This window comes from Setaria italica, chromosome I, assembly GCF_000263155.2.
Source record: "Setaria italica strain Yugu1 chromosome I, Setaria_italica_v2.0, whole genome shotgun sequence".
Classification (NCBI taxonomy): domain Eukaryota; kingdom Viridiplantae; phylum Streptophyta; class Magnoliopsida; order Poales; family Poaceae; genus Setaria; species Setaria italica.
This window is the reverse complement of record NC_028450.1, coordinates 26,548,289-26,573,764: the sequence shown is the minus strand read 5'-3', so window position 1 is coordinate 26,573,764 and position 25,476 is coordinate 26,548,289. Positions and strand designations below refer to the sequence as shown.

Sequence of the window (25,476 nt, the reverse complement as noted above, 5' to 3'; positions counted from 1 at the left end):
GCCGGAAGGCATCGGGGCGCGCGGCTGGGGATCCGGGCAAGGTGATGGGTGCGGGATGCGAGGCGGTCTGGCGCGGCAGCGGCAAATCCTCTGTCGCGGCGGCGACAGGTTGCCTTGGCGCGGCCGGCGAGGTTGCGAGCGAGACAAGGCGAGGCAGAAAGGGCTGCAGGGGCTTCCGCGCGTGATTGGGAAGGAGACGCGTTGATCTATCTTGTCGCGGTCGGCAACTGGGCGAGGCGGCGCGCGTCGGGGAGGTTGAGCCACGCGGCGGAGTAGCTCTGAAGCGGGGCGCATGCGGCTCTGGTGCGTTTGACTTGAGAGATCTGGGGGATCTGGTTGTGGATCCACCATCCAGTCTCTGGCTCTCCCACAGCTTTAAGATTTTTGGAGGAACACTGATTTCGGGACTTAGAGAAGAGTTGCTGTTTGCTGGGTTGGTGCGATTTTGTTGGGTTTTTAGGGGTCGGACCGATGGAAACTGCAGATTTGGGGTTTGTCTTGGGATTAACTCGGCTGATTAAACCAAGGTCGTTACAGGTTTGGGCGCGTTATCTTCGATTGTGGCCGCTGACGCTCTCGTTTTCTTTGTATGCTGCTAATTTTTTCGCGTTTGCTTCGTTGGCACTCACGGCATTTCAATTCTGGCGCGCACGAGTACAACGCTTGGAGTCTTGCTTATTCTATTTAAGACGCTTCGACGCTAGGAGTCCGACGCTTGCATCTACTACTTGCACGCCTAGCTAGCTTGCCTGCTTCTTAGCTTGTTCCTATCCTATACGACATGGCTTAGCTCTTGTTCATCTACTTCTTCCACTCTATGGCACAATGGCTGATTTCCTTCCTGCGTTTGATCTCAATGTTCGATTAGAAGACGATGACGACGGCGATGTTGCATTTGATCTCAACAACCCTCTGTTGGAGCATGACAACGGTATTACTTGTTCGTCTCTTGTCCATTTTCTACCGTGCTATCTCTTCCTCTCAATCGTTTCTCATATCAAAAGGACTATTGTTATAGGATTTGATTTAAACTTGCCACTAGATGAATTTGGTGCGATCGATTTCAATTATCTACAAAATCTCGCTGGTACATTATTTTTTCCATATTATTTACAATATGCACATGACATGGCTATTACTATTATGCACATGCCGTGACAAATAGATGAATGTGCTTGTTTTTCTCACTATAAATAGAACATGTTGCCAAACAATAGTGCTTGTTTTTTCACTATAAATAGAACATGCCGTGACTCGTAGAAGAATGTGTTTGTTTTTTTCACTATAAATAGAACATGTTGCCGACCAAGAGTTCTTGTTTTTTTCACTATAAATAGAACATGTTGCCGACAACTAATGCTTGTTTTCTTTTAACAGAACCTGCTGAGGACAACCCCATCGTGCAAGAACAAGAGCAAGAACCCAACCGGAGGAAAGATATGACTGAAAACTCCGACAACATGTTTACCAAGCTTTGTTGACTAGAAGCAATAATGCTACACTACACAAGAAAGATACTGCATTTGTTGTTGCTCAATTTGCCCTTCACATTCGGTCAGTTCAGCGTGTTTGGAAACGAGGTAAAACACAGTTTAAAAGCAATGTTCCGGTTGTGATTTCTAGTCTAAAGAAGGGTAGAGTTGGCCGTAAAGCAATTCCTGTTGATTTAGAAGCATTGCGTAACATTCCTCTAAAGGAAAGAATGACTATAGAGGATGTGCGCGCCAAACTAAACATGAGCAAATGGAAAATTCAAAGGTACTTGAAAAAAGGATTGATTAGGCGCCACTCTAGTAGCATCAAACCATATCTCACTCAAGCTAACAAGAGGTCTAGGTTACAGTGGTGTGTTGACATGGTTAATAGGGAATTGCTTGATGATCCAAGGTTCAAGGAGTTGTTTGACTTTGTGTTCATTGATGAGAAATGGTTCTGCCTATCTTAAAAATCTGAAAGCTATTATTTGCTACCCGAAGAAGATGATCCCCATCGGACTTGTAAGAATAAGAACTACATCCCTAGGCTCATGTTCTTGTGTGTTTGCGCTCGACCAAGGTTTAGGGATGGGAATTGTATTTTTAATGGTAGGATTGGTTGTTTTCCACTTGTTCGTTATGAACCAGCTCAGAGAGGTAACGAGAGAACCGGCCGTGTCCATGGAAACTTGGTTATGAAGCCCATTACTTCCATCACTAGAGAAGTGATTAGAGATTTTATGATCAACCAAGTGTTGCCTACCATTTGAGCTAAGTGGCCAAGAGAGGATGTGGGCAAACCAATCTTTATTCAACAGGACAATGCACCTTCCCACTTGAAATTGGATGATCCGGATTTTTGTGAGGCCGCTAAGCTAGGAGGATTCGATATTCGCCTAATATGTCAACCACCAAACTCTCCGGATTTCAACATTCTTGACTTGAGTTTTTTCGAGCTATACAAGCAATTCAATATAAGAAGAATGCAAAAACAATAGAGGCTCTAGTTCCAGCCGTGCAAGAGGTAATTTGCCCAAATTGTTCACACATGTTTCAATGTTTTCTTCCACAACAAATTTGCCCATTCATTCATTTCTTGCACACTTGTTTTTTAGGCATTCATGGAGTACTCGACCGCAAAGAAAACCGAATATTTCTAACACTACAAGGTGTTTTGATGGAAGCTATGAAGAAGAAAGGTTGCAACAACTTCAAGGTACCTCACATGAAAAAAGAAACATTGGAAAGAGGAGATCGTCTGCCAACTTGCATCCCTTGTGATCCATCATTGCTACATGAAGCCGAGGCTACTCTTGCTGCATGAAAAAATTAGAATGATGCTAGTTAGCTTAAGTAGTAGAGTCACTCTCTTATAACAATTAATTAGAACTAAATTTAGCCTGTGCTACTCTTGCTGCATGTAACAATCAAACCATATCTTACCAATGCTTTGGCATCATCCTTTCTCGGCAGCAACCAACCGTAATGCTCGATGAAAAGGTTGCAGTCCACCTCGACGCGGCCGGCAATGGCGTCACTCATGTAGTCCGCGTGGACGAGACCACAGCGACGGCATGGCCTGAACCGCGAGTGTGCACGATTCCATGCTTCGCGGTCCTCATGGACAAGACCGCAGCGACCGCAAAGAAAAGCGCCCGACAGCAAGGAATCCGGCACGATGGAGTCCATCGCGATGGAGTCGGGCGCCATCTGCAAGTCCGGCATGGAGTCCGTCATGATGGACTCGGCCTCTGCCACCGTCGCGATGGAGTTCAGCGTGGTGGAGTCGGGCGCCATCTGCAACTCTAGCGTGATGGAGTCTGGCACCGCCTCCATCTGCGAGTCCGGCACCACCTCCATCTCCAAGTCCGGCGTGACGACCTCCTCCGATCCCTACGACTCCGGCGGGATAACCTCCAGCGACTCCGGCGTGATGACCTCTGTAGCGACTCCAGTGCGATCTCCTGCAACTCCTCCGCACCTGCACCGCCAAACTCCACGACGAGCACCACCTGCGCCGCTGAAGTCCATGGCAAACTCTAAACACTAAGCCGCGGATGAGCAAGTGAAAGCGAGGGCGAAGGCGAGCAGCACCTGTGCGAGGGTGGCGTGTGTTTACTGCCTTGACGCGAGCGACGAAGCCGGCGGCGAGCATGCTAGGCTATTAACGAAGCGGGCGGCGAGCGTGCTGGGCATCGAACGGAGAACTGGCGGGCGCGTGGAACAAAGCGTCGCCAGGGGCAAACGCGTCAAAAATTGGCCCCTCAAGCCAGAACGACTTCCTTTCGCATCGATGAAGTGTCACCCAGAACGACTTCAAATTTGTATACAGAGGGAGTATACCTGAATTATTGAAGTAACTTTGAGGCGTGGCAAAATTTTCCAACTATGCTTTCCTGCATGGTGACATGAAAAGCATGAGTTATCATTCATACCATAGTTATGATCATGCATAGTAACAAAAAAAATCTAAGCTTAGTACCTTAGTCATTTTTATTAAAAGCTTCTCCCTCAAACACTTTAGTGCCAACACATCCTCAGATTTCACATCTTCAGGCATACCTATTGTCTCTTTTATTAATAGCGCTCGATATGTTTCAAGCATAATTGACTCCTTGTGCTCTTTTGCTACAAGGTGTGCAAGCTTCCGAGCTTCAAGATTCTTATTAGACACACGTCGTTGTGTTTCTAACATCTCTTTGCACCCTTCATTTTCTATTTTCTGAGCATCTAAAAAGTTGTTAAGCTCATCTTCAAGATTTATTATACAAGGCTGCTCTTTTTTTCTTTTCTTCATCTGCTCCTTAGCTTTCTTGCCCCCTATTGGCCGTTCATCTCTAGCATCATCTAGAGAGAAATGTTACCCCACATCCTCGTCAACACTAAACTTTCTCTTGTCTGGTTCAAGATCATCAAGGTGTTCCAAATAAGTGTCCCATTTTGGTTCCTTGCAAAGAACTTCCCAACAATGCCTAAACATGAATGACCCATCTTTTTTGTGGTCTTCTTTGTAACTTTGCAGTGCCTTCATCATTACATCCTCATTAGATTCACCACTAGCCCACATAGCATTGGCCTCCTTCTAGCTACCATAAAACCAAGCAACCCTTTTCTTAATTCTTCCAAAGTGATCCTTTATTTGCTTGGCTGTCCTGACTCGGTTTTTTGGGGTGGTGCTATTAAATACATAAGCAACACCTTTCCAGTACTGATCATTCTTCTTAAAATTGGATTGGATTGGATCATTTGAATTATTCACCCAAGCACTAACCTAAAACATTGTCAAATTTCAAAAGATGTTAACTGATGTGCTAGCAATGTAGCACATGGAGCCCATTAACAAAAAAAGAACTTACCAATCTAAGATCCTCCTCTTTTGTCCATATCAAGCGTTTCTCAGTCCTAGAGCAATTGCCATCATTGTTGTCATTGTCAATATGTATTGCTTGTGATGAACTCCCATTGCTCGCAGCTTGTGGTCTGCTCTTCAAAATATTTAGGAAGCCACCAGGAGGGTAAGAATCTAATCCCCTGGCAAAAAAATTTACCCTAAATAAAAATTTGCGTTCAAGCACTAGATATAAATAAATCGCAGCTTAGAACTAGAAATCCACAGTTAACAAAATTCGTGTGTAACTAGATAAGAAGCATCACAAATACTGTAGAAGTCTCTCGCATACAGGACATCTAATTTCATAGCTACAGAGATGGCATACTTGCACATAAATATTAATCATCATCACTACAGAGATAACATACCATTCTTGCACATCGAACTCCTCAGGATTATTAGGCCTAGACCAAGGATATGTTGAAGCACCAACACCAGCATTGCCATGCCTGGTTGCTGTACACCGATTAGCTAAGATGGTGCGGAGGAGGGAGGCATGGATTGCGGCAGGCGAGGCGGGCACCAAACACCAGGTCCAAACATGGAAGGGATGGACGGCGGAGGAGCGGGTTGACCTGATTGAGCCACCGGCGGCGGAACCTCCATAAGCGTTGGTGCCGATGTTCTCTTGGACCTCTGACTCATCTCACCAATGGACAAGTGATGGCTGCTGGGTATGGCATCTAGGGTTTGGGAGAGGTGGTGATTGGGGAAGATTTGGGGCTTAAGTCCTTTGATTTGGCATGCGAGGAACCGATTTGGCGCATGAGGAACCAATTTGGCGGGAAGAGCATGGTCGATTTGGCGCTAGAAGGGGAAGCAGAGCACTGGATCGGGAAGGGGAGAGACGGGAGAATGAAGCGCCGGCTTATCGCTCGCATCGGGCTAGAAGAGGGCATTTTTTTCTCGTATGGTGCGCTACAGTCGGGCGAAGAGAATAGCACCCGCTCCATAATCTCTCTCCTAACGTGGCTTTTTTCTGATGACGTGGACCTTCTCTTCACCGGCTTGCAGGTGATTACTATACTTGTAGCCAAGGCATGGATGTTGGGTGGTGCGCTCTCGCCGGCTCCAGCCGAGCCATGGAAGAGATCACGCTGTCGTACTCATGCCAAGAAGCAGCGTCGTACAACGCCCAGCTTCCAGAGAAGTTCATATATTTTTTTAACTTCGAGTGCCTCTCGCTCTTCTCCTTTCTCACGCTATGTACACTCGAGTCTCGAAGATACCGATGCGAGTTCGAAAATGATACGGAGGCCACAACAGATGAAAAATTAAGGGGAGTTGATGGACGAAAATTAATAGGGCAGAATACATGAAGGATTGCTTACACACTTTAATATTAGGTAAAGATTTGGTTCCTTCCAAAAATATTAACAAATATTTACTGGTGAGAGGTAAAGAAAAAGCTGGAGATTTGCTAGAGCTCACATGCTTGATTTTTAAATTTCTCTCAATCACTTTTTCTGGGTGTTCTCCCACAGCTCTGGCAATGGCGCCAGCGAGCCTTAGGGTTTGGGTTCCTGGGTCTGGGGTTGGGGGGTAGGGTTAGCTGTGGTCTGCGGGCCTAAAAGAGGCTTCGAGGCAGCTTGCCGGCCGACGGTGGTGGCGGTTGAGATGGTGGGAGAGCGGAGGCGGCGTGGGCACCGCCGGAGCTAGGCGGTGGAGGACCCTAGCTGGGTGGTGGAGGCGGCTGGGGCGAGCGCCAGCAATAGGTTAGCGCGGGAGCAGTCAGGACGGTGGTGGTGGATGCGGCGGCGGGGCTGCCAGAGACGGGCAGGGTAGCGCCGGAGGTGGGGGTGAGCAGCCATCAGCGGAGGAGGAGGAGGGGGAGGAGGAGGAGAGCATTGGGGGTGGGGGGTCGACGATGGGCCCTGCCGACGCTGGGGACGCCTGGCGCCGACGAGGTGGAGGGTGGGCTAGCGGCGGGCGAGAGGAAGACGAAGAAGGAAGAAGGCGTGGGGAGAGGATAAGAAGGATGAAAGTGATTGTCAATTGATTGAGATATAGAAAGACCTAAAAAGAAGCCGCACCCGTGTTAGCAGGAGCCAGCCAAACGAATCTAAAAGTAAGCCCAAAGCCCAAAGGTGAATAGCTACAGTCCAATTCGGTCTCCGGTAGCCCACCAACGCGGCAACGCCAACGCCTCACCCCGACCCCACGCGGCCACGTCTAGTCGCGCCGTCAGTACCGAATCGATCGAGCCCAAGTTCGGCGGCGGATTTCTCCCTAACCGCCGATGGGCGATGGCGGCGGCGGCGGCTGCCGACCCCCGCCTCGTGCGCAATACTTGCATCCTAGCCCGCGTGGACCACGGCAAGACCTCCCTCGCGGACCACCTGGTGGCCTCCGGCGGCGATGGGCTCCTCCACCCGAAGCTGGCCGGCAGCGCCATGTTCATGGACCACCTGCCGGAGGAGCAGCGGCGCGCCATCACCATGAAGTCCTCCTCGGTCGCGCTCCGGCACGCGCACCCCACGGGCGTCCACCGTGTGCACCTGATCGACTCCCCGGGCCACGCCGACTTCTGCTCCGAGGTCTCCGCCGCGGCGCGCCTCTCGGACTCGGCGCTCACCGTCGTCGACGCCGCCAAGTGCGTCCGCGTCCAGACCCACGCCGCGCTGCGCCAGGCGTTCGTCGAGTGCCTGCGCCCCTGCCTCGTCCTCAACAAGCTCGACCGCCTCATCACCGACCTCCTCCTCTCGCCCGAGGAAGCCTACGCGCTCCTCGGCCGCACCCTCGCCGAGGTCAACTCCATCTACTCCGCGCTGCGCTCCGGGTCCTACTTCTCCTCCCTCCTCCAGGACGACGACGGCCGCCTCGCGGGCGGCGGCGGCGGCGGCGACGACGAGGACGAGGACGACGGCACACCTTCCATCCCCACAAGGGAAACGTCGTCTTCACCTGCGCACGCGACGGCTGGGGCTTCCGCATCCACCGCTTGGCCGACCTGTACGCCCAGAAAACCGGCGCTAGCAAGGCCAGGCTTCTCAGGGGTTTCTGGGGCCCCTACTACATCGACAAGGAGAAGAAGGCGGTTCTGCCTCTGACGGCAGCGCGGACCAGCAGCCGGCGTTCGTGCAGAACGTGCTCAAGCCACTGTGGAAGCTGTACCAGAGGGGCCTGATGCCGAACAGCTCAGAGTGGATGCACAACAACGTCGTGTCCGTCTTCAATCAGGTGTCACCGCTGGAGCTGCACAGCAAGGAACCCAAGGTCTCGCTGCACGCCGTGCTGCGGGCGTGGCTGCCGCTCGCGGAGTCGGTCATGGAGATGCTCGTCGAGTGCACGCCCGACCCCGTCGCCGCCCAGGCGTTCAGAGTGCCAAGGCTTATGCCTGAGAGGAGGGTTGCTGCCAGCGGTTGCGCCAGCATTGTCACCGAGGCGGAGCAGGTGAGGAGCTGTGTGGCGGCCTGCAGCACAAGCAAAAGCGCGCCCGTGGTGGTGTTCGTGTCCAAGATGTTTGCAGTTCCATACTCGATGCTGCCGTCCAAGGGGCTTAATGGGGAGCACTTGAACCACAACCATGGGCACAACGAGTTGGAGCCGGATGAGGAGTGCTTCCTGGCGTTCGCGAGGGTCTTCAGCGGGGTGCTCCGTGCAGGGCAGAAGGTGTTCGTCCTGTCGCCGCTGTATGATCCGGTAAAAGGGGATGACGCGTCGGGCAAGCATGTGCAGGAGGTGGAGTTGCACTGCCTGTACGAGATGCTTGGGCAGGACCTGCTGCCGGTTGACAGTGTGGCTGCCGGCAATGTTGTTGCGATTCAGGGCCTTGGCCAGCACGTGCTGAAGAGTGCAACGCTGTCGTCGACCAAGAATTGCTGGCCATTCTCGAGCATGACGTCCCAGTTGTCGCCGATGCTCAAGGTCGCAGTTGAGCCCTCTCCAATCCTGCTGATCTGGGAGACTTTCTGAAAGGACTGAAGCTTCTTAACCAGGCAGACCCGTTGGTTGTGTACACTGTCTCGCAGAGGGGCGAGCATGTCCTTGCTGCAGCTGGCGAGGTGCATTTGGAGCGCTGCATCAAAGATTTGCAGGAGAGGTTCGCCAACGTCCAGCTGGAGGTCTCAAAGCCATTGGTATCATTCAAGGAGACCATCCAAGGAGAGTGTGTTAGCTTAATGGGAAGCATGAAGGCTCAACAGGGGTTTGTTGAGAGGACCACTCCGAATGGGAGATTCACTGTGAGAGTTCAAGTCATCAATCTTCCCAATGCACTGACCAAGGTCCTTGCGGAAAATGAAGAATTGCTTGGTCAAATCATTGAGGGGGAAAGTTCACAATTTGCTCAGGATGGTAGTAATTCAACAGCAACGCTTAGGCAGCGTGTGATCAGTGCCATTGACAGTGAAGTGGAAGCGATCTCTGAGCAAGTGGAAAAGGAGAAACTTGAGAGGTGTAGGAAAACATTGCTGGGATACCTTCAAAGAATCATGGCCCTAGGTCCTTCACATGTTGGGCCAAACTTCCTTCTCTTGCCTGACTTGAAATCAACTAGTGGTGTCACAGCAAGCCAAAATGGATGGGGAGGTATTCTTGTGAGTAGTAGGTGTCATGTCTCAGAGAGGTTGGGGTTTGTGAGTGCATCTGATGCAGAAACCAAAAATGCCATGTAAACAGTGAAACACAGGCATCAACGTATTCTCTTGATTTTGAGGCACTAAGGAACAGCATTGTCTCAGGTTTTCAGTTTGCCACAAATGCAGGTCCCATATGTGATGAACCTATAAGGGGTGTGGCGTTCGTTGTTGAGTCCTACATTTCTGTCAACAACTCTGATGCTGTAGCTCCGATGAAATCTTCACTGCAAGTAATTACTGTAGTGAAGGAAGCATGCCGAGAAGCTGTTCTTCAGAGCAAGCCAAGGCTTGTGGAACCAATCTACTTTTGTGAATTGACCACACCGATGGAGCAGGTACATGCCGCATTTTCTGTTCTGCGTGATTGTCGAGCCAAGGTGCTTGTACATCTTTGTTCACAGTGCATGCTCACTTGCCAGTTGCCGAGAGCTCTGAGTTCGCTGAGAAACTTAGGAAGCGAACGTCAGGTGCAGCTAGTGCGATTCTAGCTTTTAGCCACTGGGAATCCATCTCTCAGGACCCTTTCTTTACCCCGAAAACGCAGGAAGAGACTGAAGAATTTGGTGATCGCTCAAGCATTGGGCCAAACTTGGCTAAGAAGCTCATGAATTCTGTGAGGCGAAGAAAGGGCCTACATGTTGAAGAGAAAGTTGTGGAGCATGGCACGAAACAGCGAACTCTTGCGAGGAAAGTGTAATTTTGTTAACATAATGTAGGAAATTATACCTTTGGCTCCAGATTTTGCCCTATACACTGAAAATATAATAATCAAATGTGCAAAGTATGGAGTTGGTACAGTTTTGATATGCTTGGCAGTTCTAGTGGAGCAACATTACTCTCCCCATTTCAAATTGTAGGTCGTTTTGATTTTTCTAGGTTCATAGATTTTGCTATTTATTTAGATATACGCTATGTTTAGATACATAGAAAAACTAAATGCCAAAATGACCTACAATTTGAAACGTAGGGAGTACTTTTTAGTATCATGCCCTTGATTCTAATGAAGATGAAAACGACCTGATATCTTTCTGAAGGATAATTAGTATCTTGTCCCAGATGTGGATGATAACTCTTCATCTGATATTTCATAAATATTTCAAATTTTAATATATGGGAATTGCAGATCAAGTTGTCAACAAAACGGAGCTTACTGGACACTTTGGATAAAACAACCTGAAAACCATTCGTCAGCCTTGCTTCCTTCACAAAATCTGAACAATTCAGTTAAGTTTCATCTGTTGTTTAGTAATACATTTGTTCATTGATGAGGCAAAATCTCATTATGCTAAGTATCACATGCTATTACTCTTTGATAAATTCAGTCATTCAGCCAGGTTAGGTGACTATAATCTCAAGATTATTTCTGACATTTTTTAGACACAATTTCTTTTATAGTGTTGCTTGATCTGTTGACTGTTCGCATAAGTTCCCAGCAAGAAAGCTAGCTAAATAACATGTGAGCAAACGATTTCTGGTGTCTAAATTTTATTTCTCCACGCCAGCAGTGCTTTGCAGCACCTGTGCTTATCCCCATTAGCTATTAGGAGTGTAAGTTAGTCAAGAGCTTGAAAAGTTTAGTGCTTTATATAGTGTCCTGTGGGCTGGGGCACTGAACGGTGGCAGGTCTGCATGACTTGCATTCTAACATTAACGGAGTAGAAAAGAAAGAAGTTCTCATCTTATCATATTAGTATATTACTCTCCAAAGATGCGGCCACAGTCCAATGCAAAAAGGCCAGCTTCAGTAACTTTCACTCGCTTCTGTAGTTCTATGTCTGCTGCATTGTCCAGTGAAACTGAGCTCACTGCTTTTTTGTGCGGTTGATTGTGGGCCAAAAAAAGGGAAACAAGGAATCGAGATATGATTTACAATTACAAATATTAAATTCTAGTGCTAAATATGATTTACAGAAGACATAAAGCAAGAGTAATAACTCTTTCCTGTGCTTTCCTTGACTTGAAATTTGCGGCATCTGCCACTATGGTGTGGACTTGTGAAGCATAAAAAATAGAATAAGGTAACATATGTGGATGCTCCATGTTTGAGTTCTCTTTGTGAGCGGTGGCCTCACTATTCAGTTAAATTTACAGAATTTCTACTGAAAGTACAATGATATTTGTCCTGTAATATGCGAGGAAAAAATACCAAAGCATTTGAATTTACTACACACTTGTTATCTCGATCCCTTCCAATCCATTCTTTTTGCAGTTTTTCTACGGAAAACCTCCAAAAGGCATCCCAGTCAGATAATATGAGTTATATGTGGTTCATTTGATTGGGAAGGGAGTGGAGATGGAATGGTTTCATCCTTAAGTTTAGAGATGGAATGGTTCCATCCTTATATTTGGTTAGATAACTGAATGATATTATTTCTTTATTTGGTTAGAGGGATGGAGATGAAAGGTTTCACATGTTGTGTTAACCGTAGATCTAGCTTCTCAGTCAAACAAGCTTATCGCTTATGTTCTATATAAGCCTCGCCCCGTAGCCCCCTTTGATTTCCTTCCCTTCCGCGCTCGGTGGCTCGGCCCCAGGGCCGGCTCTGACCCCATGCAACCTAGGCGACGGCCGGGGCTCAGGCAAGAGAGGGGCCCAATAGGCCAACATCAATACTTAACATGCAATGCAAAGACCTTGCACTGGTGGAAAACTAAGCTTTAGTCCCGGTTGGAGAGACGCATAGGTCTCGAAAATCCAACCGGGACTAATTATTCAAGACTAAAGGTTCCTATCTCTAGTCCCGAATTATTCACTCGGGACTAAAGATCTCCTTCAGTCCCGGTTGGTATTACCAAACGGGACTAAAAATATTCCAATAAAATAAACAAAATAGGCTGCCCCCGTCCTACCTGCTCACCCTGCCGCCCCCTGCAGCTCCGTCTCGACTTTCTCTACCACCTCCTTGAGCTCCAACTCCACCACATAGACAATCAAATCAAGAGCAACAAACATGCTCATCTCATAATGACCATCACACAAGTAAGAACACACAATCAATCAATTCGCACAAGATCTTATTCACAACACATGAGTTCAATTTGATTCACAACATGCGGTGGATAGCAAAAATCAGAAATGAATCATTCACAAACAAATAATCATTCACCGCTCGCCAATCTCACCTACCTGCAGCTAACCTGGCTGCTCCGCGCCGCGCCGGGCCGTCGCATGGTGATGGCTCGCCCGCCCGCATCACACCACACCGGTTGGTCGCGTGTGGCGGCGGCTCGCCCGCCCACGCCACGCCTTGCTGGGCCGCGGCGGGAAGGAAGGGGGAGCAGAGGGAGGAGGAGGTCGGGGAGGAGCTAGAGGGAGGAGGAGGCCTGGGAGGAGCTAGAGGAGGAGGAGGAGGGAGAGGAGCAGAGGGAGGAGGAGGGATCGAGGAGCAGAATGAGATAAGGATAAGGGAGAGAGATAGAGTCGGAGAGAATTAAAGGTCGCCGGTGGATTTAGTCCCGGTTGGTGGCTCCAACCGGGACTAAAAGTTCCACTTTTATCATGGTTGGAACCACCAATCGGGACTAAAAGGGCTCTGAGGGACTATGAAATTTAGACTCGAGACTAATGCCTCTTTAGTCCTGGGTCTGATTCGTTCCGAGATTTTTGTCCAAGGATCGAAAGTTATTTCTCTATCAATGCTGTGCACAGCAGGTCTCCAGGCTCCAGATAAGAGACGATCAGACTCCCGAGTCCTCCATGCGTGCGCAGCCGCCGTAGGCTATCTCGACAAAACTAATCATCGTCTCGCCGATTCCTATTCGTTGCTGCCATCACAATTGAGGAGGTGAGGAGGCCGCCTGGCGCCTGCAAGGCCCTGCCCTGCACTGCTCCGAGCTCCAGCATCACCGCATCAGTGATCGACTCACCGGCAACGAACGATGTCGTCCTGGGCCAGCTTGCTATTCATCACACGTGAGTTATCAACTTATTCTTCAATTTTAAACTTTGAGATTCAGTAACAATTATTTACTTTCACCTATAATTTAGATCTTAGATGTTACCCAAGAAGCAATTGTCAGGTGCTCATAAAAGGAAAAAAAGAAAACACGATGATCAGTTGGTTGAATCGCAAAGGGGTGCTTTACACAAGTTCTTCGTAGCTTCAAGTAATGTTGATGTCAATGAAGCTCAAGAGCAGGAAACTGATCACGGGTAGCCACATGATCATGATTTAAATGCAGATGTTGAGGTCACTGAAAATGCTATAGGGGAAGAAGATTTAATTGTAAAAATTGATGTCCCTGAGTATTGGGGGGGGTTGATTTGCATCCCTCATTTGATCATGAAAATTTAAATGGTGATGAATAAGAAGGTTCTGATATATCTATCTATGATCTAAGAACATGAGATAATCTTGACAATAGCAAAAGGGATATTTTAATTGAAAAGGGGCCTATGAGAGAATTGAATTTGGAGTTCCCTAAGGATGCCATTGGCAGATATTTTTCATATGCTTACTACTCCAGAAATTTATCTAATGGTGAGTCTGTTAATAGAAAGTGGTTGGTTTACTCTAAACATGTGGACAAAGTTTATTGTTTTTGTTGCAAGTTGTTCAAGTCAAATAAAAGCAAGTCTATGTTAGCATCTGATGGAGTGAGGGACCGGCAGCGTCTTAGCAGGAGACTCAAAGAACATGAGCATTTGATGGAGTGAGGGACTGGCAGCATCTTAGTAGGAGACTCAAAGAACATGAGAGCAGTGTTAAGCATTTGACAAACATGAATACATGGAATGAACTTAGAGTGAGGTTAAGAAAAAATCAAACAATTGACGATGATATGTAACGAGAAATCACAAAGGAAAAAGAGCGTTGGAGATAAATTTTGATCAGAATAGTTTCTACTGTGAAGTTTCTTGCTAAACATAATTTGGCCTTTCGAGGATCAAATGAGAAGTTTTATCAAGATAATAATGGTAATTTTCTAGGCACGGTCGAAATGATTGCTGAGTTTGATCTTGTGATGCAAGAACACATTAGGCACATTCAAAGTAATGAAATTCATCATCATTATATTGGCCACAATATTCAGAATGAGTTAATTTCTATTCTTACTGATACCGTGAAGGAGTATATCTTAAAGATCGTCGAGGATGCTAAGTATTTATCTATTATCCTGCATTGTACCCCAGATGCGAGCCATGAAGAACAGATGACCTTAATTGTGCGTTGTGTCAATATGGCAAGTCACATTCCGAGAGTGGAAGAGTTTTTTCTAGGGCTCTTAAAGGTTGATGACACATCAGGATTGGACCTTTTTAATGTATTGATAGATACATTGGCTAATCTAGATTTGAATGTCGCTGATGTTAGAGGTCAAGGTTATGACAATGGTTCCAATATGAAGGGACACAACAAAGGTGTCCAAAATTGTTTGCTTCAAATCAACCCCAAAGTATTATACATGCCATGTGCATGTCATAGTCTGAATCTTACTCTTTGTGATATGGCAAAATCTTGCAGGCAAGTTATTTTATTCTTCGGTATTATACAACGGATATATGCATTGTTTGCACGTTCTACTAAAAGGTGGAAGATTTTGCTTGACCATGTTCCAAAACTGACTCTTAAACCTGTATCTAATACTCGTTGGGAGAGTCGAATAAAGAGTGTGCAACCTATCCGGTATCAAACTCCGCAAATAAGATCAGCCTTGCAGAAAGTGGAGGAGATTTGTACTGATGATGCAACAACAGTAAGTGATGCTCAATCTTTGGTTAGCACACTTGAGAATTTTGAATTTCTAGTTGGTATGGTTATTTGGCACGATATTTTATTTTCTACAAACATGGTGAGCACAAAGTTACAATCTAAGATTGTGTGCATGGATGCAACTCTGAAACAAATTGAAGGGGCCATCTCATATTTTCAAAAGTAGAGAAACGAAGGTTTTGACTCTAGTATTGAAGTTGCAAAAGCCATTTGCATCTGATATGGATATAGAGCCAAAATTCCCTACAAAACACCAAGGTAAAAGGTAGAAGCATTTTGATGAAATAAATAATGATGAAGAAGAAATACAATTGACTGCCAGGGAATCCTTTAGAGTTAATTATTTTGTTGTCATCGATGCTGCTGCAATTGCTTCATTGACTAGCGGATTTGAGCAGCTGAAGATATTTGAAAAGGTGTTTGGTTTCCTATTCAACTCAGAAAATCTGAAGTCCTTGGATGATAATGATCTACGGGAGCATTGCACTACTTTTGCAGAAGTTTTTTCTCATGATAACTCATCTGATGTTGATCTAGATGATTTTTTTTCTCTGAATTAAAAGTATTGCAAGTAACTTTGCATGACGGTTTAGTATCAGCGACTGAGATTCTTCAGTTTGTTACAATTGTAGATTGATATCAAAATGTCTCTGTTGCATATCGGATCCTCTTAACTGTACCTGTGATAGTGGCCTCAGCTGAAATAAGTTTCTCAAAATTGAAACTACTGGAAAACTATTTGAGGTCAACTATACTACAACAAAGATTGAACGGCTTGGCTATGTGCAGCATTGAGAAGAATATCTTAGACAACATTAATCTTGATATTGTTCTTAATGATTTTACATCAAGAAATGCCATAAGAAGTTTTTTTTAAGGACCGAAGCTTTATTGAGTCACGGAGCTTAGTTATTATTTGAGGTAATCATACTAGTTTTATTTTACCCCTCTTTTAGATTGTACTATGGATATTGACTTCAAGAATTAAATATATATTGTTAGTACTATTATCTCCTTTATATCGTTACAAATGAAAATAAATTAGCCTAGAGGGCACATAATGTCCAATTCGCTTGAGGGCACTCAAAATTGTAGAGCCAGCCCTGCTCGGCCCGCCATCCTATCCGGCTAGTTGAGCTGCCGCTCCTTACAGGTGAGCTGCCACCACTACTTGGCCATGTGAGCCCCGCCACCGCTACCTAACCACCATCAATCCTGCCATACTCAAGCGTCGCCTCACTAGAGCCGCTTTTCCCCAACACGCTTGAACCTTGTCTCACCGGAGTCGCGTAGCTACTGCCGTGTGAGGCACAAGGCAACCAGAGGATGGTAGCGGGTTGATTGGAGAGTGGTGGTGCTTAGGAGCGGGGCAAGCAGAGGCTGGTGCTGCTTGGCAGTAGGGTGAGCAGAGGGTAGCAACACAAGGAAGTGTGTAGAGGGACGGAATGAGAAGAGATGGTATGGGCTTGGAAGAACTCACTCCATCTTTGAGACAGTCCATTCCAAATTAAAGGGAAAAAAGATATTTCCAGTTGAGTCTATTTCAGTTACCCTCTGTTGACGCAAGATTTCGTCACAAGTGAAATCGGCGCCAGGAGGAGAGGAAATTGGAAGGTACAGTAGAATGCGGGGGTGACAGTTGGAAATCGGCCGAATGGCGCTACAGTTAGGGATCGGTTGGTTGGCGCTACAGTTAGGGATCGGTTGGTTGGCGCTACAGTCCATGATCGGCCGATGCTACAGTACAGGATCGGCCAATGGATCTTTAAAGACTTCTGCCTCGCTTAACCCTTGGGGTTTGGATCGGACCCGCCAGGTTCCCGATCAGTTACCCTTTGCCGATGAGGAATCGGCCGATTAGGAGGTTGGAATAATTGGGCCGGTATGGGCTTGGAAGGGGACAGAAGGATGAAGAGGAAATCAGCACGTGAAGCGTATAATAACCAATCTAGTACGAATCGTACTTGTAAATATTCGTTTTCTATTTGAATTAGGGATAGAGTTCTAGTCAGATAAGGAGTCGCCTGTATGGGGCTATAAATAGCTACCTTTGTAGATCTGTAATCATCGACTACTCAATACAACAAATTACTATTTCTTCGTGCTTACTTTCAAGCAGGCGACTTCGCCAAGTACTTTCTTCTTTTTCACGAGTTCGTACGGGTTGGCGGGGCTGCATCAACTTGACCTCCGGCCGATCTTGTAAGTTCCGTTTATCGAGTAAATTCTAGGCTTTAACTTCGGGCGCATTGCTGTTGTTTCGTTTAGATTTATTCACTAGTTATCGATATTTACTAGAATTATAGGTTTTACCTGTTTTTCTAGTCTTATCACCAGTTATCCAGCTAGGAATCGGCAGTTTCGGCTTTTCTCATATTTTGCTGTTTAATTCACTTATTCTACGCATAGCCGATTAGATCTGTTCCTAGTGTTGCTGTCGTAGCGTTGTACCGATTATCTCGATTAGTCATCGTTCACGCTGCCTGTTAGTCGGCTGCTTCATAGCCGATTTCTCTATTACGGCAAATCGGCTGATTCGCTGATAAGCTCCCTCGAGATCGGAAATTTAGCCGATCGTGGCTTTTGGATTTGACACGTATACTTCCTTGCCAATCAACAGGTCAGATTGGCTGGCACGCCGCGCGAACCGCACCAGGGCAATCACCCGAACAGGAGCTAAGCAAATTCTCCCGGGTCGTGTGTCAGACGCTGGGGATTCGGTTGACCGATTTCTAGCGCCAACACACTTTTGGCACGCCCAGTGGGACCAGTACAACCGCCACCATGTCGAAAGCTGCTGAAGTCTCCGAAGATAACGTCATCGAAGTGACCGAGGCAGATCTCAGGGACGACCAGAAGGAAGAACTCGAGAAACAGACGGCACAATACCGGAAAGCTTGCCTGCAGTCCTTCTGTCGCACCAGAAGCGGGGAGACTATCAAAAAGTCTCCGTTTCCAACTCCCCGTCAAATTACAATCACCGAGGACTCGGACAGGGTGGCCGAGATGGTCCAACAATCCGTTTATCACGCCTTCATTGATCAATCTCCGGTCCTTGCAAATACGGTGTACAATGCCGTCATCAGCTCCATGGCTAGCGGAACATCTCAAGGATACAAGGGACCGGCATATACTCAGCCGATTCCACCAAACAAGGGGTATTCGGCTTCTCAGCCGATCCAATTTCCCGTTGGGGGTTCAGGCGCTTCCTCATCATCAAACCCTACGGGCTATAATGGTACACAACACCTTCAGCCACATCCCGTCCAGCTGTCCTCTGCGCCGTTCCCTCCAGTTAGCCCAGCGCCTTGGGGGGCACCATCAGCTACGGCCGTTCAGGATCAATCGGCCGGTCAGGGAAGTCCCCAATTCCAGGCATCTTTCCAAGCAGCCACTCGACCAACCATGCCGCCGTACCAGCCTGTCGCACCGGAGATGAGTAAAGCAGCAGAGCTCGTACTATACGATGAAGCGAGTGGCTCATTCAAACAGCCGATCCTGAATACACAGCCGGCTTTCACTCAGATGCCACCTACTTTTACTCAGCATCAGGCCATTCCACCTCCGATATACCAGCACGTGCCAGTCCCTCAGCCAACAGTTTACCAGCAACAGCCGGACTGGTCGGCACGTATAGCAGAAGTGATTCAGGAACAATTCGGCTTGAAGCCGAAGGTACAGACTTACACTTATAGGACACCATACCCGTCTACGTACAACCTACTGCCGTTTCCCCATCGGTATAAAGTTCCTGACTTCACCAAGTTCTCGGGGATGGATGACACTTCAACCGTGGAACACGTTAACAAGTTCATCATCCAATGTGGAGAGGCAGCAGCGCAAGACGCTCTACGGGTGCGGCTATTCTCGTCATCTCTATCTGGGTCGGCCTTCCAGTGGTTCACGACATTACCGCCGAACTCGATTATTACATGGGCCGATTTGGAAAGACAGTTTCATAAATACTTCTACGCCGGGGTGCATGAGATGAAGCTGTCCGATTTGACCAGCCTCAAACAGAGAAGCGACGAGCCGATACCCTCATATGTACAGAGGTTTCGGGAAATCAGGAACAAATGCTACTCTTTGGCTCTAAACGACGCACAGCTGGCTGATATAGCCTTTCAAGGTCTCCAGCCACACATCAAAGAGAAGTACGCCTCACAGGAGTTTGAGAGCTTAAGCCAAATCGTTCACCGATTGTCTGGACAGGAGGTACGTTCTTTCGATCCACGGAGGAACTTCCAGAAGAAGGTTGCGTTCCTAGAAGAGGTTGAAGCCGAAGAAGATGCTGAAGTTGGCCTTGCAGAGTGGGTCAAGGGAAAGAAGCCAATATCGTGCCCGTTCGGCAAGAAAGAGCCAGAGACGTTCGGCTTTGACATGACGAAGGCCGATAAAATCTTCGACCTTCTCCTCCAGGAAGGACAGATCAAGCTCTCGCCATATCATACAATACCTTCTGCCGAACAATTGAAGAAGATGAAATACTGCAAGTGGCACAACGCTACATCCCATGACACTAATGAGTGCAAAATCTTCCGGCAGCAGATACAGTCGGCCATTGAGCAGGGCAGACTTAAATTTGAAGTGCCAACAAAATCAGCCAAGCCGATGAAGATCAACCAGCACCCCTTCCCCACCAACATGGTTGACACAGGGAAGAACTCGCTCCAAACAAAGGTGCTGACGTCCGAATCGGCTAAAAAGAGTGGTGCCGTAGACCCCAGAAATCAAGCGACGCCTGAAGAAGTCAAGGGGAAGCGGCGGATGGAGGACGACGATGGCGAACCAGGTGAGCCACGCATTACTTCCCAGTTCCTGCTCCAAAAATATCAGCGTCAACATGAACGCTCAAGATCCCGGGAAGAAGCGATGCGGCGACACGAAGATCATTGGAGATGCCCGTTCTTCATCCACTGTTGGGAGAGCAACATCAGGCTACCTTCGGCCGATAATTGCCCTGAATGCAACGGCCCGTATCGTAACAATCGGACGTTCAACAGATCTCGCTCCAGAGATGGGAGACCAGAACCGATCAGCAGGAATCGGCGCGATCAAGACGACCGGCGCCCTCCCGTGCGTGATCGGCTGGGGGGCAGAAGTGACCGATATGACCGGTCGGAAGACAGACGCCATGATAGGCCGGGGGGCAGGTTTGATAAACATGACCAGCCAGAAAACAGGGCCAACGTTCACAGTCGACTTAAAGAGATGGCCGACGCTCGGGTGACAGACGAAAACCCGTTAGGACGCGAGCCGAAGTGGGAACGCGCCAGGCCAAGAACCAAACCAATAAACCCCAGGTGGTGTCCCGACGGATTGACCAAATCTCAAAAACGAAGGATCCAACATCTCCGCCAGTGGGAACAGGAGGAGGAGGAACAACAGAACACGACGGATAAGAGGGAAGGCAGGCCTCGGGTATGGCGCCCCAAAAGAAACGATAGAGGGGGCGATGAATCGGCGGGTGATGAATCGGCAGCCGACATCGGCATGGTTTTCATACTGCCGATGGAATTTATGACCCCTGCCGACCGACAGGATGTGTCGGCGATAGAAGAACAGATGGCACAATTGGCTTTGGAGCCAATGACAGCCACGTTCGAGAAGCCCGAGGACGACAAACGGCAACACCTGAAAGCATTGTTCCTTAAAGGGCATGTCAACGGCCGCCCCCTCACCAGATTAATGGTAGACGGAGGAGCCGCGGTCAACATCATGCCATATGCCGTGCTCCGGAAGCTTGGGAAAAGCGATGATGACTTGACCAAGACAGACATGATGCTCAAAGATTTCGAGAACAACGTGTCTCCCACTCGCGGCGCCCTCTGCGTCGACCTCACCATTGGCAGTAAGACCCTTCCCACTACCTTCTTTATTATTAATGGCAAGGGATCCTACAACATGCTACTCGGCTGAGACTGGATACACGCAAATTGCTGCATCCCATCGATGATGCACCAATGTCTTGTACAATGGGTCGGCGACAACATCGAGGTGGTCAATGCCGATTCCGCATACAGCATCGCGGCAGCCGACACGCAGCAGTGGGGCTGCGAAACCGTCAAGTGCATATCCGGTAGAGTATGGGATACCGATTTCCTGAAGGTGTCCGATTTTGGCCTACAGCCGATCCGAGCAGTCGGCTCCGAGGACTCAGATTAAATGGATCAGTTCGCCCGAGAAGATGGGAAGCTAGGGCACGGGTTCACGTCGACCGATTCATTAGAAATGATAGACTTAGGCGACGGCACCAAATCAAGGCCGACTTATATTAGTGCAAATTTAGACCCGGAATACAAATGTAAACTGACAAATTTGTTAAGAGAATTTAAGAATTGTTTTGCTTGGGAGTATCATGAGATGCCTGGATTAGATCGATCTATTGTTGAACATCGGCTACCCATAAAACCAGGATATCGGCCGTATCAACAGCCGGCACGGCGGTGCAATCCTAAAATTCTACCAGACATAAAAGCCGAAATAACTCGGCTAATCGAAGCGAAATTTATTCGGCAATGCCGTTATGCCGAGTGGATCTCCAACATTGTACCAGTGTACAAGAAGAACGGAAAGCTACGCGTGTGTGTTGATTTCAGGAATCTTAATCAGGCCACACCGATGGACGGGTACCCCATGCCAACGGCCGATGTGCTAATAGACGCTGCCGCGGGACACAAGATTATTAGCTTCATGGACGGAAATGCTGGGTACAATCAAATACTTATGGCCGAAGAGGACATACCCAAAACGGCCTTCAGATGCCCGGGCCACCTTGGTTTATTCGAGTGGGTGGTGATGACTTTTGGCTTGAAAAACGCCGGCGCCACGTATCAGAGAGCCATGAACTACATATTTCACAAACTCATCGGCATTCTGGTAGAAATCTACATCGACGACGTCGTGGTCAAGTCCAAAGGACACGAGGAGCATCTGGCCGATTTGCGAAAAGTGCTGGAATGCACTAAGAAACACGGGCCGAAGATGAACCCGAATAAATGTGCTTTCGGCGTGTCCGCCGGACAGTTCTTAGGATTCATGGTGCACGAGCGGGGAATAGAAATCAATCGGAAGACCATAGTGGCTATCAACAAAGTCGTGGCCCCGCAGAATAAAACTGAATTGCAGTCTTTGATCGGCAAGGTGAATTTCATCAGAAGATTCATATCTAATCTATCTGGGCGGATCCAGGCTTTCACACCACTATTAAAGTTGAAGCCCGACCAGGAGTTCATATGGGGGGAGGAGCAACGCAAGGCACTGGAAGATATCAAGCAGTACTTGGTCTCACCATCGGTATTGGTCCCTCCTCAAACTGGTAAGCCATTTAAATTATACTTATCAGCCGATGAAAAGGCTATTGGGTCAGCTCTAGTCCAGGAGTTCGAGGGAAAAGAACGAGTAATTTATTATGTCAGTAGAAAACTTCTGGACGCTGAAACAAGATATCCTCCAGTAGAGCGGTTGTGCCTGTGTCTTTATTTCTCATGCACCAAACTCAGGCACTATTTACTGTCGGCGGAATGTGTGGTCGTATGCAAAGACGACGTAGTAAAATACATGCTGTCACTGCCGATCTTGAAAGGACGAATCGGCAAATGGATCTTAGCTTTGTCAGAGTTTGACCTGCGGTATGAATCGGCAAAAGCCGTCAAGGGTCAGGTCATGGCCGATTTCGTCGCCCAACACTGCGGGCCAGAGACTACCTTCGTAGAACCGGCGCCTTGGACTTTATACTTTGATGGATCGTCATGTGGGGTCGGATCAGGAATCGGCATCGTCCTCATATCGCCTCGGGGGGCAAGTTATGATTTTTCTCTGCCGATAGAAGCCACCGCCACTAACAATCAAGCAGAGTACCGGGCTGTATTGAAGGGTTTACAACTACTAAGAGAAGTCAAGGCCGATTTTGTTGAAGTCTTCGGAGATTCCATGCTTATTGTGGATCAATTAACGGGGAGGTCCGAATGCAAGGACGATGTATTGAGAATTTATTATGAAGATTGCCTGCAGCTCTTAAAAGAATTCAAATCGACAGTAATCGAGCACATCCCAAGAGATCACAACGAGGATGCCAACAAACTCGCCCAGCACGCATCTGGATATCGGCCAATTCTAGGCGCTATGGCTCTGGAACTTGCGGCCGATGACTGGCGAAAAGAAATTGCCGACTACTTGAAAGACCCGTCTAAGAAAGTGGATTGACGAGTGCGTTTCCATGCTACCAAATACGTACTGCTTGAAGATGACTTGTTCTATCGAACAATTGACGGCGTCCTACTCAAATGTCTAGGAACGGAGGAGGCTAAGACTCTGATGGGAGAAATCCATGAAGGGGTATGTGGAGCCCACCAATCGGCCCATAAGATGAAATGGATGATCAGGAATAATGGGTATTACTGGCCAACGATCCTCGAAGATTGCTTCAAATATTATAAGGGATGCCAGGATTGTCAGAAATTCGGAAATGTCCAACGTGCACCCGCATCGGCCATGAATCCCATTATCAAGCCATGGCCGTTCAGAGGATGGGGAATAGACCTTATCGGCCAAATTTACCCTCCATCAAGCAAGGGGCACAAATTTATTCTGGTGGCTACCGATTACTTTACCAAATGGGTGGAGGCAATTTCGTTAAGAGCCGTGACATCGGCTACCATGGCCGACTTCGTAAGGGACCATATCGTCTACCGATTCGGTATTCCCCAGACTATTACAACCGATCAGGGAACAATGTTCACATCAGGGGAATTCGAAGAATTCACAGCCGATATGGGGATCAAATTATTAAACTCCTCTCCATATTACGCCCAGGCTAACGGCCACGCCGAATCCTCCAACAAAGGGATAATTAAGTTAATCAAAAGGAAGATAGAGGAGCAGCCGAAAAAATGGCATCTATGTCTAACTGAAGCCCTATGGGCATACAGGATGGCTTGCCATGGAGCCACCAAGTTATCCCCTTATCAGTTGGTGTACGGTCACGATGCAGTACTACCGTGGGAATCAAGGGCGGGATCGAGGCGCATTTCGCTCCAGGACCAGTTAACGGCCGATGACTACTCGTCACTCATGAAAAGGGAACTTGATGACTTGGCTGGCCAGCGATTGAGAGCTCTGATAAGCATTGAGGAAAACAAGAAGAAAGTAGCCAAGTGGTACGACAAGAAGGTCAAAGTCAAACAATTCTCCCCTGGGGACCTGGTTTGGAAGTTAGAATTGTCGATTGGGTCGAAAGATCCTAAGTTCGGAAAATGGTCCCCTACATGGGAAGGGCCGTATAAAATCGGCAGATGTGCTCCAGGAAATGCTTATATTTTGGAAACAATCGAGGGAGAAGAGTTTACTAGGGCTCTGAACGGAAGGTACCTGAAAAGATACTACCCTAGTATATGGGTCCGAGCATAAAGGATTGACCACAAAACAACAGTACACAGCCGATACAAAACGGTTCGTCTAGGAAAAAAGACATGTAATCATCCAAATCGGCCGATGTATTCATTCGGTACGGACGGTGGGTTACACGGCCGACAAGGTACAAGTCGCCCTTAGAACAAAAAATAATAATTAACCATTCTTCTTCTTACGCTCTCTCTCAGCCCGACCTAACTCTATTATGCGACGGATGTACTCTTCTTCTGTCTCTTTCATTGAAGCTTCCGCTTCGACTTGACGGGGGAGAGGGTGACTCCGGTCCATGGCCGGGCGCGAAGTTCCAGCCGCCGCATCTTCAAGGGCGACTTGTGGAGGAAGCGGATGACTTCGGTCGGCTTGAGGTCGCCGGCGGGCGTTGCCGTCCAGAAAGTCCCAGATCCGACGGATGTCAGCAGGGACATGTTCTTGAAGTTCGTCACGATGGGCCCTGATTAAATCCTTGTCTTCTGACGATAGCGGTTCATCAGAGTGCATGAGCTCGATGGCGCGTTCAAGTTCGGGGCTAAGACGCCGTGGCTGAAGAAAAGAACGACTTAAAAGACGATCCCCTTCAAAGGAGTTAAATATAGAAGAAAGATCGAGGCCGGATTTTCACCTGGTTGACAGAGGAAGAAGAAGATGATGAAGACATAACTGAAGGTTGCATCGACGAGAGCAGGTTGAGAAAGCAGAGCCGAGCCTAAACTGGTACTCTCGGAAGGAGGGTCTAGGCCGGCATTTATAAGAAAACGAGGCGTAAAAGTGCGTCCCGTCGGAAGTGGGAAAGGTAATAAATAAAAGAGGCGTCACGAAGGATGGTCAAAGCAGTCATTAAAGGTTAGTACAAAATAGTCAGTACTTTTACAGATTGCCCAGAAGGGCATCGATAGCCGCAATCGCTC

General features: G+C 47.8%; 1 protein-coding gene across 1 annotated transcript; it reads left to right on the top strand.

The window, feature by feature from the left end:
- The first annotated feature begins 7,112 nt into the window (after positions 1-7,112).
- Positions 7,113-10,143, top strand: LOC101758823 (elongation factor-like GTPase 1). Its single transcript, XM_022828434.1, is given in 6 exon segments — positions 7,113-7,728; positions 7,731-7,898; positions 7,901-8,748; positions 8,751-9,473; positions 9,476-9,827; positions 9,830-10,143. Coding segments are annotated over 6 exon segments (3,021 nt in total).
- Positions 10,144-25,476: the final 15,333 nt, after the last annotated feature.